Below are 16,306 nucleotides of genomic sequence, written 5' to 3' on the forward strand. Positions count from 1 at the left end.
AGCAGCATCATAGCCTTTCTGCTCCTATGATGTTGCTTGGCCTGCTGTGTTCATCCAGCACTGCACCTTGTTGTCTGGTATGGTCTGGTGTTGTGGCTTCCCCTGTTGGTCCTGGGGGTGCAGGATATCCTGCCTCTGCACAACTCACCCAGCAGCTCCAGTGCTAGCTCCCTGCCCACAAAGCAAGTCACCAATATTGTGTTCTCTGCTATGTCCAGGACCAATGTCAGGAACTATGCAGGGCAGCTCTGGATTAACTGTCCAGGTATACAATATCCTTTTAAAGATGGCACCATTGCCAGATTTCTGAATATCTAAGCAATGGCAAATTGTTCTGGTATGGCAAGTGAAAGAATGGAGGTGGAATCAGACAAGAAGGACACCAGAGGAGTGCGGTAGATAGTTAATGAAGCAAGTTTGTGAAGCTGTAGCAAGAAATCTTTGCTCACTGACCTGAATTGACAGTTAACCTAAGGAATGTAAGATTCAGCTCTCAGAATCTGTTTTATCATCTTGTCTACTTTACTCCTATATTATACTTCTTACGTTTTTATCAATTTGTTACAATTGAGTTAGAAGAGTGAACTGGTTGCTTTCCTTGTCTCACTCTTCTCTTGGAGAAAATAAAGTTTGAATTTAAAAAGGGAGGGGATATTGCCAATTATAAGGTACATTATGCATGTATATATTGGACTGTATACAGCTCTACATCAGATCAAAATTTATCCAGATTCCTTAAATAATAAATACAGAGCTAATGTTTTACAAGCAAAATTTACTCTCGCAACAATGTAGAGATTAATGTCAAAAGGTTTAAACAATGCAAATATATGCAACTACGCTGCTTGTAAAATAAAATACTCACACATATGAAACCAACAAATTTGGAGAAAAAGAAAACTAGAAACTCTGCAGAGCATTATTTTAAATGTACTTTGACCAAGTACCGGCTAACTCAGAAATAGATAATTATTCACATTGTCCTAATGTTATTCTGTGGCTAAATTCAACTTGTTCACCAACTGCTGGCACTTGGGATTCCATCCTGGATAGGGGTGGTAGATTCTGGATTTTCCTTTAGAAATTCTTGGGTTGCTTTTGTAGGAATCCTCCACTAGTGGTGATGAGGGTTTCAGTGAGTTTACAACTCACTAAATTTAGTAACTGGAATTACTAAGAAAAAAAAGACAGAGAGGGAAAAGGCTGTTGCTTCAGGAAAAAAAAAATGACTTTTTGGCTGCGTGTGCTCACATCTAATGTTTTTTTCTTTCAAAAACTGAGTCATGTGACCTTTCAATGAAAATATTGTGGACTCAATGACCCCAGTTGAGTAACATAGGAAAGAAACATAGGAACATAGGAATTAGGAGCAACAGTGGGCAATTCAACTGTTCAAGCCCATCTTGCCATTTAACATGATCATGCTGATCATACCCTGGTCTCAACTCTACTTTCTTACCAGGTCCCCAACGCCCTTTATCCCGTGTTTCATCAGAAACTTATCTATTTCTTTCTTGAATCTGTTGATTGATTCTACCCCCGACTCCTAATTCCTAAAAACTCCAAATTTTCAGATTTATTGAATATTAAAAAAAAACTTATTTTAATCTAATACTAACGTAGACTCTGATCAATCTCTTTTCCCAGGTTTTATAACCAATAGAATGGCCGAGTGGTATTATCACTGGAATATTAATCCAGAAACCCAGATAACGTTCTGGGGACCTGGGTTTGAATCCCGCCACAGCAGATGGTGGAATTTGAATTCAATAAATATCTGGAATTAAGAATCCAATGATGACCGTGAATGGATTGTGGAAAAACCCATCTGGTTTACTAATGTCCTTTAGAGAAGGAAACTGCCATCCTTACCTGGTCTGGCCTACATGTGATTCCAGATCCACAGCAATGTGGTTGTCTCTTAACTGCCCTCTGGGCAATTAGGGATGGGCAATAAATGCTGCCTGGTCAGCGATGCCCTCATCCTGTGAATGAATAAAGGAAAAAAAAAGGAATGAATGTTCCCTTAGAATTGTTAACTATTTCATTAACTGTCTGCTACTGATTATCTATCTTCATAGAATTACTCTAATATTCTCAGCTATCTTAACCAACATGCCCCTCATACGCATGAAATTGGCTCTATTTAAGTTTAATTCTCTGATGAATTTATGTACTTTACTCTCAAACTACACAAGAAAAGCTATCTTGATCAAACTTCCCAAAGAATCCTTTACTCCGAGATTAGTAATTCATCCATTCCAGATCAAAAATCACTTCTTCCCTGATTTGTCTAACAATCTATTATTTTTGGAAACCATTTCAAATGTATTATGTAAAAACATCTGCAAATTATTTGTGACCATTTGATATGTCCAGTCTATATGAAGATTAAGTTAAAGTCATGATAGTCCTACGAACCATAGGACTTGTCTGTCATCAGGTGGTGGTTTAACCTGAAGATCACCAGGCCTCAGGCTAGGGGAGAGATTGAGAAGAAGAGTCCTTCATGGTAACCTCAGCTTTTATAGGAATTTAACCCATGCTGTTAACATTTCTCTACATCTCAAACCAGGCATCGAGCCAACTGAGCTAACCACATGAAGATTAAAGACCTGCACAACATTTTCATTGCCTTTGTTACATTTTCCTCTGATTTTTGCAAGTATTATTCAACAGTGTAGCTGCTATAAGGGAGCCTATTATTCCTACTAGTGTTTTCTGCTGCTTGTTATTCCTAACTTTCATCCATACTGATTCTATCCCCTGATCCTCTGAGCCAAGAAATCGTTCCTCTCTCCTATCAATATGTCAATTTTCATATCAAGGCTAATGTTCCTTTCCAAATTTGTTTATCTGTTTGAAATGTCATTTGCCCTGGAGTATTTAGTTCCCAGAATCTTTCACCATGTAATCATGTCTCTAAAATGGATATTATGTCAGTGGTGCTGCTGACACCTACATCTAATGGAATAAGGTGTGGGGAATGTGGTAATTTTACAGCCACTGCTGCACTTTAAGTTTTTTTGGTTTGACTACAGAGTAAGCATCAGAGAGGATCAGTTCCAGATTTGTTTAATATGTTGTTCAATGGTTTATTCCCCAACATCACTCCAGTTAATCAAGTAATAGGGGTCAATTATCGAGTGCAAAGGTTTTAAGAGATTCCAAAAGGCAAGATCCAGTGATATTCGCTGTTTGCATCTCCCCAAGGCCAAGACTCTGCACTCACAGATTTATGAAACAGCAAACCCCATGATTGAAAAGTCCACACAGTGAGAGAAACAGTCTTCATACAATCCCACCCGACCACCTTCAGTCATTCAGTTTTAAGTGTGAAGCCCCAGTCCACCAGCAGCTATGAGTCAGCTGAGGAAACTGGTCATGGTATGTGATTGGCTAGTTTCAGTACTGCATTTCTAAACTCCCATCCAGTCAGCAAAATGAGAAACAATATTTGGAGCAACATCAGAAAATATTCTCTTTACATTTTTATTGTGATCCACAGAATACAAGATAACAACATACACCAATCGATACAACATTTACAAACTATAGAATCTTCCAGTTACAGTAAAATGTACAATCAGGAACCCCAGGCCCCATCATCCTTATGTATGAAAGAAATAAAGTACAATTGATTTGTCTTCTTTAATCAGAATAAGGCCTTGTGTTCACGTCAAGCTCGGCTTCCAGAACTTTCATTCCTGGTTAGTGACGGGATCTTGAATCGTCATGGTATTCCTGGAATGAACAGCATGAATACAAAAGTTATTTTTGAATGGACTGGGTTCAGTCTGAATTTGGTGTTTTATTGTTAATGTTGATCATAATTGAGAGACAGTTCTCTGGCACAATTTCCCCAGTTTATACTTACATTTGAAGACATAGCAAGTGATGTTTCTGTTGATTTGCTTTTCACATGCATTAAAATGTTCAGATTAATCAGTTTATCATCGGGAATCAGTGAGACATTTTGTAACTAATACTGAGTATATTAAATCATAAATGGGGAAATGTTAACTCTTGATATTTATGGCTCTCCGCATAAAAGTAAATAAATAAAAATACAGAACTGCCTCAGACTCTATTGCCATGCGGCTGAGCGCAGTCTTCATTGATTTATTCAAGTTAATAATTATCTGACATAAACTTTCAAATTATACTCACATTGGGAGACTCCTCAACTGATGTTTCTGTTGATTCGCTTTTCATCTGGAAAAGCAAGATTTATAATTTATAATTTAAAAGTTTGTAGACAATTTGATCACCTCAAAGCAAAATCTTTAAATACAATCAGATTATAAACAAAGAACTGATGAAACTTTAGATTTCTGGATTGGGGTTCAGCGGCTCACGCGGAAATTTTCCATTTCACAGCCAAGATATTGGACCAGATAAATTCCGTAGTGATGAGAAAGCTTGCTAAATCAAGTGTCAGGAGTTGACTGGTTAGCTTCTTGGTGGTTTGCAAGGCTCAACAGTGAACCATTGCCTCTCCAGAAGCTGCTGCCAGTCGGAGACCATCAGTTTTCGGGTCTGACAGGTTATCGGTGGGAGCCTAGTCCTTTAGGGGTCCACACAGGCGAGATGGTAAAACCTTTTGCTTCAGTTCTCATGGGGTGGGATTTGTAAGGAGAGGAGTGTCAGGGGGAATTGGAGGTAAGGGGCAGGGGTGTTTCAGTGGTCACCACCCCTTGCCACCATCCCCATCCTCCATCGCTCTTGTTAATTGTCCTCAGATTGTAACAAACGGATGCCTCCCCAAATAGGCAGCAGGTCGCTCTGGCTTCCCAGTGACAACTTTTCTCACCCGCCAGGAAAGCAGCTGATTGGGACGGTCACATGTTGAGGCCCTTATGACTATTAATTGACCACTTCAGGGCCATATTTGCTGGCAAATTGGGAAGGAACTACACATCCAGCACTTAATTACTGTGGCAGTGAGATGGGGGCAAGCATGTCTCCATAATGATTCGCTCAATGATTTTCTCCAACCACCACATTCTTGCAGGGTTGGAATGGAGAAATATTCACTCCTATTCTCCCAATCTCAAAACAGCAATAATTAATCCAGCTCTTGGGAAGTGGGGCTGTATTGTTGATGGATAAACTACTGGAAGCCACATTGACCCTTCCATGTAAAGAAATGCTGAGGAAATTGTAATTGATGATGCCCTCATGAAACCGTCAGATCTGCTCGTCGTGTTATTATAGTTCTTGGCAGCGGCAAGTATTTTCCGTGAATCGAGAAAATTCTAAAATGTATGAAATAACTAACAGCTACTGGGCATCAATCCAACAAATCCATAAAGAACCCAAAAGGAACTAAGCATCAGAATCTCCTCAGCCACAGCCTCTGTGCGGGCATTCATTTAATTAAATTCTTTAGACTCTATTGTGATAAACCCAGGTCTCAATGGGCTATTGGCGTCAATATTGATCTGATGGCATATCAGGTAGCTCAGTGTTTAGAGTTTGATTCAGAATAATCCCAACAGAATGGAATCAATTCCTGCACCAGCTGAGGCAGTTCTTGTGACCACCCTGCTCAACTTGCCCCATGATATTACCCATAATTGCCTACCCTCAGTGAATGAGGATGCTCTATGAAGCGAAAGTGAGATAAGCACCTCGTGCAAAATATTTACATCCGGTGAGTCCTCAAGAGATGTTTCTGTTGACATGCTTTTCACCTGGAATAAAATATTTAATTTATATAATTAGCATTTTGCAAATAGTTTTGACTAATGGAATCATTTCCAAACAAAAGCTTTAAATGACATCAGATTATAGGTAAGGAGGTGACAATATTTTGAATTTCAGAGTCACGATTCTTTGACTCAAGTGTTGCAGTGGAGAAAATCGTTGCAGTAATAATCAATCCAGTTCTGGGACAATGGAGCTACAATGCTGATGGGTATACTAATGCAGACCATTGGGATTTATTGTGATGAACCTGCAGGTCCCCTCTAAATCAGACCAGTAAATAATGTCTTTTATTGGTGAGAGGTAGTGTCGTCCTAGTGCCAACGTTTGTATCTGCCCAGTCATGTGGATGTTCAGCTGATATTAACCTCAGAGAAGAACAAACGCTCCCTCTGCATTTGACTTCCCCCTCACCCTCCCCAACACACCCTCTCCCCCAATATCTCAGATGGAAACAAATTAACATTTCAAACTCCATTCCGGCCTAGTTTCATTCCAGTTTTTATACACTTTTTTGATAATTCTGCACAACAAGAAAATAATGTGACAAAGTTTCAAGTTTCTACTCACGTTTGGTGATTCCTCAACTGACATGGGTTTTGCTTCGGTTTTGACCTGTATTGAAATATTAATATTGAAATAATTAGCTCAATGAGACATGTGAACTTCCAAAACGATAGAACCCTCATTGTCCTGATGTGTATAATTGGGAGGTTACCTCAAGACTGTTTTCGTTCAACTCTGATGAGTCACTGTTGCTGTCAACTGTCTTCAATCCTCGACACTGTACATCAATGTCAACAACCTCATCAGCAAAATATGCAACATGGCTTTTGCACAAACCTTTCTCCTGTCAGAACAGAATTGATTAAAATTACAGTCAGTGCACTTTATGATATAACTCAATATACACATTGCTTTCTACAATATAACGCAGAATAAATGGCCCATTCGGGGATATACCTCTGTACCTATGAGTATTTGAGTGTGACAGCACAATTCAGGACTTACTGCAGTCTTTTTGGGACAGAAGTGACAGCTGGGGTCATCGAATTCCAGGCCAGAATTCTTGGAGCAGATGGTTTCTTTCACGGAAAATGTTAAATCCACATTGTACGACAATTTCCCGGTGCGGTGAATCTAATGAGAAGAGAAACGTTTTATTAGTGTCTGACTGCAGCTGGAGTTCTTACTCTGGGCGGATTCACCCATCAGTGTGAGTATAATAAAGCGTTCTGTGGTGTAGATATTCAGTTGGCTGGATGGCTGCTTTGCAAGGGATGGGTTCAAGTACTGTCCTGGCTGAGGTCACCATGAATGTAGCACCTCTTTGACATCGCCTTTCACCCCGAGGCGTGTTGACCTTCAGGTTAAGCAACAACCAGTCCCCTCTGTCTAAAGAGAGAGCATGATGTGGTGGTGCCCTATGGAGCAGCCCGATGGTGCTCTGGAAATATGGCGACCTTACATGTACTTTCAATATGATATTCTGCTGCTTTGTAATAATCCATATTGCTCTGCACTCAGTAATATTCTTGCAGTGTTTAGAGAGTGAAACAGACTGACACACTTACATCCTTCACTCTTCTCCTGGTTATCCCACACAGATTGCTGGTGTCAGTGATTTGGTTCAGTTTTAGAACAGACACTCTCAGAGCATCCTTTGGGCTCGGTATTCCTGCCAAAAGGAAAAGAAAACTGTACAAAACAGACTTGTCCGGAGTTCTTCAGCGAGTTATTTTTACACATTGGTGATATCTCAGCGAGTGAGCCTCATTGCCAATAACTTGTTGCTCAATGGGGTGCCGCTCTCTCTGGTACCTACCTGAGCAGTGGAGAATCTGCACTGCAGCAATGGTGAGGAGGAAAGCTTTCATTCTGCCTCTTGTGTGATCAGCTGGCTGCTTTCTCAGAGTAAAGGAGCTGCTTCTCTCTCTTGCTCTGCCCTTTCCTTGCTGTGTTCAGTCTTTATATCCCGTGTCTCAACCACATTCAAACATTGACTCATATTTACTCGGTTTTAGTCTTGGGCAGGGAAAGCTGCTGCCAAGTGGCTCTAATATGGTCAGAATGTCCGCCCAGTATCGTCATCGTGTTTAGAATTGGTGAGATCAGAGATTGCTCCTCAGAATGTAAAGTGTTTAACTGACAGGGGACAGGAATTGATCACCTGTAACTTGTACAAACTGACATTCAGATCCCTAGATAATTCACCGAGATAAGCTTCCAACTACATATTTGGGATATTGTCATATAAATTATTTTGTAACATTCCCTAACTTTGCCTCACCTCTGCTCACCTACTGCTCAAACCGTAATTCATCCGTTTGTTTCCTCCAGAATTGACTTTTCCAATGCAGAGACCTGGCTGCATTACCTGCTTTTTAATCTCAGTAAATTTGAGACTATCCAGATATCCGCTGCAGATTGCCTAAAGTGCGCCAAATTCTATTCACCCCTTTGCTCACAAACCTACATTGTCTATCAGTTTCAAAAGTGGTTGGATTTTCAAATTTGGATCCTTGTTTTCAAAGTTTTCTACGGTCTCGCCATGCTTATCTCTATAATCTCCTCCAGCCCCATAACGCTGCAAGATATCTAACTTTGGACTTAAGTGCTTATGGATGGAGCTGCTCAGGTAAGCACTGGAATTCTCTCCCCACATCTCTTTCCTTCTCTATAATATCTAACTGTTTGAACAAGCTTTTGGTTATCTGACCTGATATTTCTTCTTGTGACTCAGTATCAATTTAAGTCTGTTGTGAAGCACCTTGGCAATTTTATTAACTTAAATGCAGTGTATAATTATAATATGTTGAATTGTTCCATTGCAGTCCATTGTCTCTCCACGAATTGCACTGGAACATCCTGGGATTGGAGTTTAATATCAAGGCAATATATCCCTGAGGAAGAATCTTTAGGTATTAGAGTTTCTCACAGGGTTCAGGCTGGACCTGAGATAAACCATGGATCTCAGGGACCATGTATGGAGCAGGAAATCAAATGGTTTGAACCATTAAATCGGGTGTCATCTCATTATCAGCGTGCCCATCAACTGCCCACTCATTCTGTCCCAGTGAGGGTATGGTGGAGACATCAGGTGGATGCCCACCTTTGTCCCAGTGCAGGACTTTAAGTGGGCAGATAATGCTCATTCATGTTCACATCCCACCATCAGCCAGATTTAATGAGTGCCAGCAGGGGACATTGTTCAATGTTCAGCCTGACAGGCTCGTCGCTGTGTGCTGCTGGAAAGTGAAGTGTTGGATGCCTGCTTTCCAGCGTCTGCTGCCAGTTGGAGGCCCTTATACCAACAGTTTTTCCTCCATGCCACCACCGTTCCATCCACACCCCCACTACATGCTCTCACCACCCTGCTGAGTCCTGCCTCAGATCCCTGAAGGCCCGAGTCAAATACGGATTTGATCCTCCTTGGCCCAGCTGCAGTACCGGCAGTGACCACTGCTCCCAGGTGTGCTATTGATACTGCAGAGTTGTTAGACTGACTGGCCAGAGATAGTAGGCACTGTCGATGCTGAAGAATCTGAGATAACAAGATGTAGAGCTGGATGAACACAGCAGGCCAAGCAGCATCAGAGGAGCAGGAAGGCTGATGTTTCAGGTCTGGACTCTTCTTCTCTGAACTGGCCAGCTGGCTATGAGGTAGAACATTCTCCAGGAGAGGAAGGGAATAGTGTCTCCTGATAACGAAAGGTCCATCAGCTGGAAAATTAGAACAGAGGGAGAAAGCAAAGCAGAAGTAAGCCTACCTCTGACATTGACATTGGGGTGCAGGGAGATTGCCTCAGCGTATGATAACCTGAAAAAAAAATACAGTAAAAGCCTGTTGCAACATTGAAGTAGGCCAGTGTACTCATCAAACAAATGCAAGCTCTTTGCTAGAACAGAACTAACCTGGTTACATTGTTGCCTTTCCATATCTCTGTTTTCCTTCTGATTACAACTTATTTCTCACCTGAGTTCCACGCCACAGAGAACAGCCGAAACGTTCCTAGTGGTTAACTTTTAATTTTGGGCTGAATCTTAAGTTTTTTTGAACAAGAGCAAGTTGTGTAAATTGTTTTGAAGGGAGTGGCGTGCAAAGCCCAGTGGGATTTCTTGCCATATCCTATCAAACACAAATCATTACCTGCCTACCGAACACCCAAGGTGTCCTTCATGTCTGATTCAAGGCTCATCTTACCAGGCGCTATTCCCGGAACAATTCAACATGCAGAAGATGAACTGAAAGGCCAGCATCCCTTGTGCCCATACCACCTTTGAAATCCTGTTGTGCACTCAGACTGTCAATCCAGAGCTGCCCTGTATGGTTTCTGAAACACCGAGGCATGTTTGGGGCAGAGACCTGGAACTCCAGCTGAATAGTATTGCGCAGACACAGAGTGTCCTCTTCCCTTGCAACATGCCAATCTGTTCCGAGGTTGCCTCTCGCGTCAGTGCCGTCTCAGCATCAAGAATAATGCCCAGCACTGAAGGAAGACGGTCAATGACCTTTTCCACTCCGCTTGCACAGTGCCATCTTCTTCTCTCTGATACCTCACACTCACTCTATCTCTGCTACTGAACCCGCCTCCTACAGAAACACATGCTCTGCCAATCTCACTATTGCCTGTGACATCTTCCCCATTCACTCTCACTCAACACAATCACTGACACCTCTAACCCTGAATTCCTACACACGCACTCAGGACACCTCATCATCTGCACGAGAAATAGTTGCCGTGCAACCCACTTAAGCAGCTGATCTGATAATCCTCAACTCCACTTTCCTGCTTTTTCTCTGTAACACTTGATACACTTACTGATTAAAAATCTGTCTCAACCTTGAATTCACTAAACAACTCAACCTCTGGAATGTTCAGTGTTAAAACAATTCTACAGATTCACTCCCCTCTGAAAGAAGAAATTTCCTCTCAATTCTGTCCTAACTGGGTGACTCCTTTCTCTGAGATTTTGCCCTCTGGTTGTAGACTCTCCCACAGGGGGAAATAATCTGTTTGCATTTACACTGTCAAACTTCTAAGAATCATGTACGTTTCAATAAAGTTGTCCCGCATTCTTCTAAATTCCAATGAATACATGCCCAAAAAACTCAACCTCTCCTCATTAGACAGTCCCTCTGTACCCAGGATCAACCTAGCGAACTTTCTCTGGATTGCTTCCAATGCAAGTATACCTTTGCTTAGATATGGGGCCCAAACCTGTTCACAATATTGCCAAAATGTATAGCCACACATTTTCTCACATTATATTCTATTTGCCAGGTTTTTACCCACTTGTTTAACTTGTCTATATCCCTTTGCAGAGTCTTTCTGTCATCCTTACCACTTGCATTCCCATCTGCTGAACTATTTTTGTGTCATCCACAGACTTGGTGACAACACATTCACTTATGACAATAAAAGCACTTGCGTTGCCCTATGCCTTAATATCTACTGCAAACAATTATGACCCCAGCACTGGTCACACTGTGTGGCACTCCATGAGTTGCAGTTTGCCATACAGAAAATGACCTTTGTCTCAACTCTGTCTTCATTTGGTTAGCCAATCCTCTATCCACGCTAATATCATACCTCCAACAACATGGGCTGCTATTTTATTAAGTAGCCCAGTATGTGGTACCTTATTGTACCACTTTTGGAGATATTGTGCCCTGAAATGCTGGTTTCCAGTGCCCAATATGGATTTCCCTCAGAGCAAGTGGCAAGCTGAATTTGTCAGGTACCCACTCTGACTTCTTTATCGAGAACTTTCAATGCCAGTTCAGCAAGTTTGGTAAATAAGGAAGCTGATTGTTAATGAGGTGAGTTGTGGCATTAATAAGGTATTTATCAGGCTAAACTCTCATTTATTTGGCAACTTGCTACTGCCTGGTGAGAGACTTGCCTCACCACTCATTAAAAACATAAAAGTTGCTGCAACTGTTTCCCAATGTTGAATTCGGCTTTGCTGGACTTCTCAACTGACTCTGCCACACAAAAAAAAGTTCTTCCCATTATCTTTAATTCCTACATTTTTAATTATTTAAGCCTGTTGTTAAAATGACAGCATTTGGTAAATATAAGTTGTTATAGACTCACTCTAAAGATCCTACCCAGCTGTGTATATCTGGGTGATACAGGTCATTGAGTTGACTCACATTGCTGTGTGCGGATGTAACATCTTCTGGTATTCTGGAGGCTGTGTGTTAACAGTCCCTGCTCCTGTGACAGTTTTTTGGCCAAATTCCCTCTCCATCTGTTCCACTGAGACTCTCTATTTGAGTCCTCAGGTCTTTGTGGTTTGTGGGAAACATTTCCCAGTTCCAAGTCACATGCAGTAAACAGCAGGACAGTTTCCAGATTTCTCAGTTGGCAATGAACAGATTAAAGTTTCAAAAGGATAAAAGCAACATTAACTCAGTAACTTATACATTCACACTGTGACTGGTTAACACTACACTGTAAATCCCTAACTTATTCCCTGGGAAAATCAGATTTAATTCTTTAATCTGCTCTATTAGAATCACTTCTTAAGAAATCAATCAGTGGTGCAGCTATTTTTATGTTCATTCAAGGGATGTGGACATATTTGGCAAGGCTAGAAATGTTATTATCGCTCATCTTTACGAAACACCTAATATAAACCACCCTATGTTCAATACAATCAAATGGTCAGATAAGTTAATCTAAGAATGCTTTAGCCCAGTGGTCACAATGGAGGTGACTTGCATCCTAATTTTGTGTGACTGTAGTTCACAAGCAGCAGCTTTGATCAAAGCTTGATTACTTTATGAATCCAGGTCAATGTAGCATCTGCAGCCTGTGCTCTGTTATTAAAGGAGCCACAGAGAAAAATTGCTGGAGTGAGCAGATTTCTTTGCAATGTGTCCCTGACAGTAAAGACTATTCAGCCCTATCACATGTAGGAGCTGCACAGAGGGATTTGATTTGGCCTGGAGCCTATTGACTGTGGTGTAGATATCTGTGGTTAGGCTTCCTGCCTCCTGAGCTGAGTGTAGGCCTTGGGGTTTGTGTGGGTGGGGGAGGAGGAATGGTGGCAAATTGAGAAGCGTTTGGGGTAAACTAACATTAATTTAAGGAAATGACAAATCTCACAGCGAAACAGGTGTTAAAATCGACACAAAAATATTCACAATACTTGATCAACAATGTAATGAACATCCTGTGACTGTAAAAATTGTCAGAATAGGAGCAGTCACCAAATTTGGAAGATCAAGAATCTCATTATTTTAAGAGGAATTTATGAGTCTCCATTTCCTGGTGTTTGTTAAGTTGATTTTGACTTTTAATTTGAAGCTTTTTGCGTTGTTTGAAGTGATGCTTTAGCTGATGAAGACAATGATAGAAGAGCTGTTTAAGAATTCTTCTGGCAGATCCAATAAACAAGAATAGCTTCAGGAAAACTATTTTGAGAGCAGCATTGAGAAGGGGAAGCTTGGTGGTTTTACTTGGTTACAAGCTTAACCAGCTGGAATGGGGCATGTGAGGACACCAGAATATTAGAAGCAGAGTCAGCTCTTTAGTCCCTTAAACATACACATTGATCAATGATGTCACAGTTGATTAATACAACTGCTCATTTTCCTCAATTTTAGTGCAAATGCTTTAACGAATTCATCATTTAAGAAAACTATCCACCTCAATCTTCAAAGTCCTAGTTTTCTATGTAAATATTCAATTGTTCAATTATTCAGCATTGATTTCATGCGCCTGTAGTAAATCAAAAAGTAAAGACAAGGTAAGAGATAAAGATATTGTTATGGGAAATAATAAACAGACTGTGACGGGAAAGTATAGTATAGAGTATAAATCTAGCAGTAAATTGACAAATAATGCTAGAAATTGTGAAAATAATCAAAAGACAAAACTACTGTCGATGTATCTGAATATACGTGGCTTGCAAAACAATATATATCAACTAATGGAGAAAATAGAACTAAATAAGTACTATTTGTTAGCCATTACAAAGATATTGCTCCAGGATGACGTTTACTGGGACATTAGTCTTGAAGGGTACTTGACATTTAGGAAGGACAGGAAGCCACAGAAAGGTGGAAAGATAGCTGTTAATTAATGATGGTATTAAATCAATAGAAAGGGATCACTTTGTAGACTTTTGTTCCCACTTTCTGTTGTCTGTTGGGTTTACTCTGGATATCAATAACCCGGGACAGTTCCTACACCTAATGGGATATACCCAATGATTTTTTGGTAAAACGAAGTATATTACAAAATATACTGGAAAAATCTTACCCATACAATGCTTATAATCACGAGTGAACCCTTATCTGTGGACTTGTCTGAAGATCAGACCAGAATAGGTGATCAGCCTGCTCCACCTCAACTTCTAGTCATTGATCAATCGACATCATCCCCATACTAGCCAAATTTTTGCTGTGAGACAAGCTATTTTATACTCTTTCCATACAAAGAAGCTTTACATTCCAAAGTCTTGACACTATCCAGTCTCCAGAAAATGATCAGTTTGACTACAAACAAAAGTCATAAACATGCCAAGTTTTCCATATTTGTTAAATATATTAACTCACTTGTGTCTCCTTGGAAAGGTGTTTTTCTCTTATTTTTAATGAACTTAGACATAAACTCAGTTTGTGTTAACTGTTCAATTTTAAGTCATCCTATAGCACAATTACATGACAATCATAAATAAAATATTGTTAAGCAGTACACAGTATCACATCTGATTCACTGTGTCTGTTTGATACCAAACTTCAGCTTTTCCAGGTCACTGAAACAGTTCAGTTCATTACTGCTGCATTACAATGTTCAATCTAAACATACACGCACATTCCTTCAGCCGAACACAAACACTTTAAAAACTCAATCTATTTAATCAATTTGGTCATCATGGGGTTTCATGTATTTTCTCCTTCTCATTTAATCTAACTTAATTAAACTTGATTTCAGCTAACCCAGCAAATTTTAGGTTAATATCTATAACTAAGTGCAGGAAACCTGGGAAAGAAGGAGTTTGGGTAAGACAAGAAATGATGACAGCAATATGTCACTTGTGGGTGTGGTGTACAGGGTCCTAAACAGTAACTACATGGCAGGATGGAGTATAAAGAAAGAATTAATGGATATTGTTAGAAAGGTACAGCAGTAATCATGGGGGGTTTTAATCTACATAAAGATTGGAAAGATCAGATGTGTAAAGGCAGTCTAGATGAGAAGTTCTGGTGCGAACCAGAAAGGATATTACATACGAAGCCTTGTATTGTGCAATGAGGTTGGATTAGTTATTGTTTTCAGAGTGAAGGTGCCTCCATTAACAATTGTATTCTGATGGATTTTACATTCAGTTTGAGTAAAGAGTGGGGCCAAGACCAGTGTTTAAAATTTACATAAGTGCAATCATGAGGGCATGAAACAGAGCTAGTTAAAGTGAACTGGAAAATTATTCTCACAGAGTGTCAATGGAGATACAGTGTAATGTGAGAGTATATTTCAGAACATGCAGAGTAGATACATTCTAAGAGAAAGAAAAAATCCAAGGGGAGAACCCACCATCCATAGTGAATTAATACAGTTATAGATTGAATCAAATTTGATTTAAAAAGACATAATTACACAAGGACACTTAGAAGGACAGAGGATTGGAGAGAACATAGAAATAGCAAAGGACGATAAAAAATTAATAAAGGGTGAAACGTCAGAGAGAACACCAGCTAGAAATTTCAAAACAGGTAGCGAGAGTTTCTATGGGTATTTAAAAGGAGTTAACAAAATGAGCATTGGTTCCATAAAATTATGGGAAGGTAATAATGGAATAAACAGAGAAGGCAGATGAAACGGATAGGTATTTTCTATCATTCTTCTCTAATATGGGCAAGAAGTCCAATTGCTTGGAGAAATATAAGTGTGACAAAATGTTTCACAGTAGGATGTGAAGACGAGTTAACCAAGGAATAATGTCAAGAACATTTCCAACCTTCCATCTATGACAGACAAGCATATTAATGAAGCCCAAATGTTAACTGCAACTTTACAGCTTACAGATCCCAGTCAACCAGTAGGTGGGGTCAAATTGAGATAAGACATTGTACACCATCAAAAAAGCTGAAGCTTTTGTCTCCATCTAAGTGAGAAACCCCCAAAAAGGAATGGACAACATGAACTAAATGCTTTACATTGACATATTTTAAATGTCATCCCTATAAACATCTTACAAGAGATATCCACACATGATAAGCTAACTAGTTACAATGGGTCTAGCATACTTTGCACTGGCATTATCTGTCTTAATTGGTAGTGTGGATTATTGGGATGGACACCCAAAGCCTTTTACACAGCTGGGACAGCAGATCCAGCTATTGCTGGTCTACCAACATGCACAGATCTACATATTATTATGATTCACAAGGTAGAGTCATAGAGTCATACAGTACAGAAACTGACCCTTCGGTCCAACCAGTACATACTGACCATAACCCCAAACTAAAATCGTTGCACCTGCTTGCACTTGGCCCATAAACCTCCAAACATTTCTTATTCATGTTCTTATCTAAACGTTTTTTCAGTGTTGTAATTGTACCTGCATCCACCACTTCCTC

The 16,306-nt window shown here is 40.1% G+C and overlaps 1 protein-coding gene across 2 annotated transcripts; it reads right to left on the reverse strand.

Annotated features, from left to right (window-relative positions):
* Positions 1–3,616: 3,616 nt before the first annotated feature.
* On the reverse strand, positions 3,617–7,655 carry LOC125483577 (secreted phosphoprotein 24-like). Of its 2 annotated transcripts, XM_048599518.1 has the most exons (8): positions 7,535–7,655; positions 7,284–7,387; positions 6,721–6,849; positions 6,428–6,559; positions 6,280–6,324; positions 5,634–5,696; positions 4,171–4,215; positions 3,617–3,744 (listed from the first exon to the last, which is right to left on the reverse strand). In XM_048599518.1, the coding sequence occupies exons 1-8, from the start codon at positions 7,584–7,586 to the stop codon at positions 3,712–3,714; spliced, it is 603 nt and encodes a 200-aa protein (XP_048455475.1). In that variant the 5' UTR covers positions 7,587–7,655; the 3' UTR covers positions 3,617–3,711. The 2 variants fall into 2 exon arrangements, with proteins under 2 accessions (XP_048455475.1, XP_048455476.1); XM_048599519.1 differs by lacking the exon at positions 3,617–3,744 and having other exon boundaries at positions 4,156–4,215; positions 5,652–5,696.
* Between the last annotated feature and the right edge of the window lie 8,651 nt (positions 7,656–16,306).

Source organism: Rhincodon typus, chromosome 7 (genome assembly GCF_021869965.1).
Source record: "Rhincodon typus isolate 14 chromosome 7, sRhiTyp1.1, whole genome shotgun sequence".
Classification (NCBI taxonomy): Eukaryota; Metazoa; Chordata; class Chondrichthyes; order Orectolobiformes; family Rhincodontidae; genus Rhincodon; species Rhincodon typus.

Bases quoted from the DNA above. Each gene is read 5' to 3' on its own strand.
- LOC125483577 (XM_048599518.1), bottom strand. From the start codon at position 7,586: ATGAAAGCTTTCCTCCTCACCATTGCTGCAGTGCAGATTCTCCACTGC. The intron at 6,850-7,283 runs GTAAGTGTGTCA...TCTTCTCATTAG, and splicing joins CCAGGAGAAGAGTGAAGGAT to ATTCACCGCACCGGGAAATT. The intron at 3,745-4,170 runs GTGAGTATAATT...TGTTCATTCCAG, and splicing joins CAGTTGAGGAGTCTCCCAAT to GAATACCATGACGATTCAAG.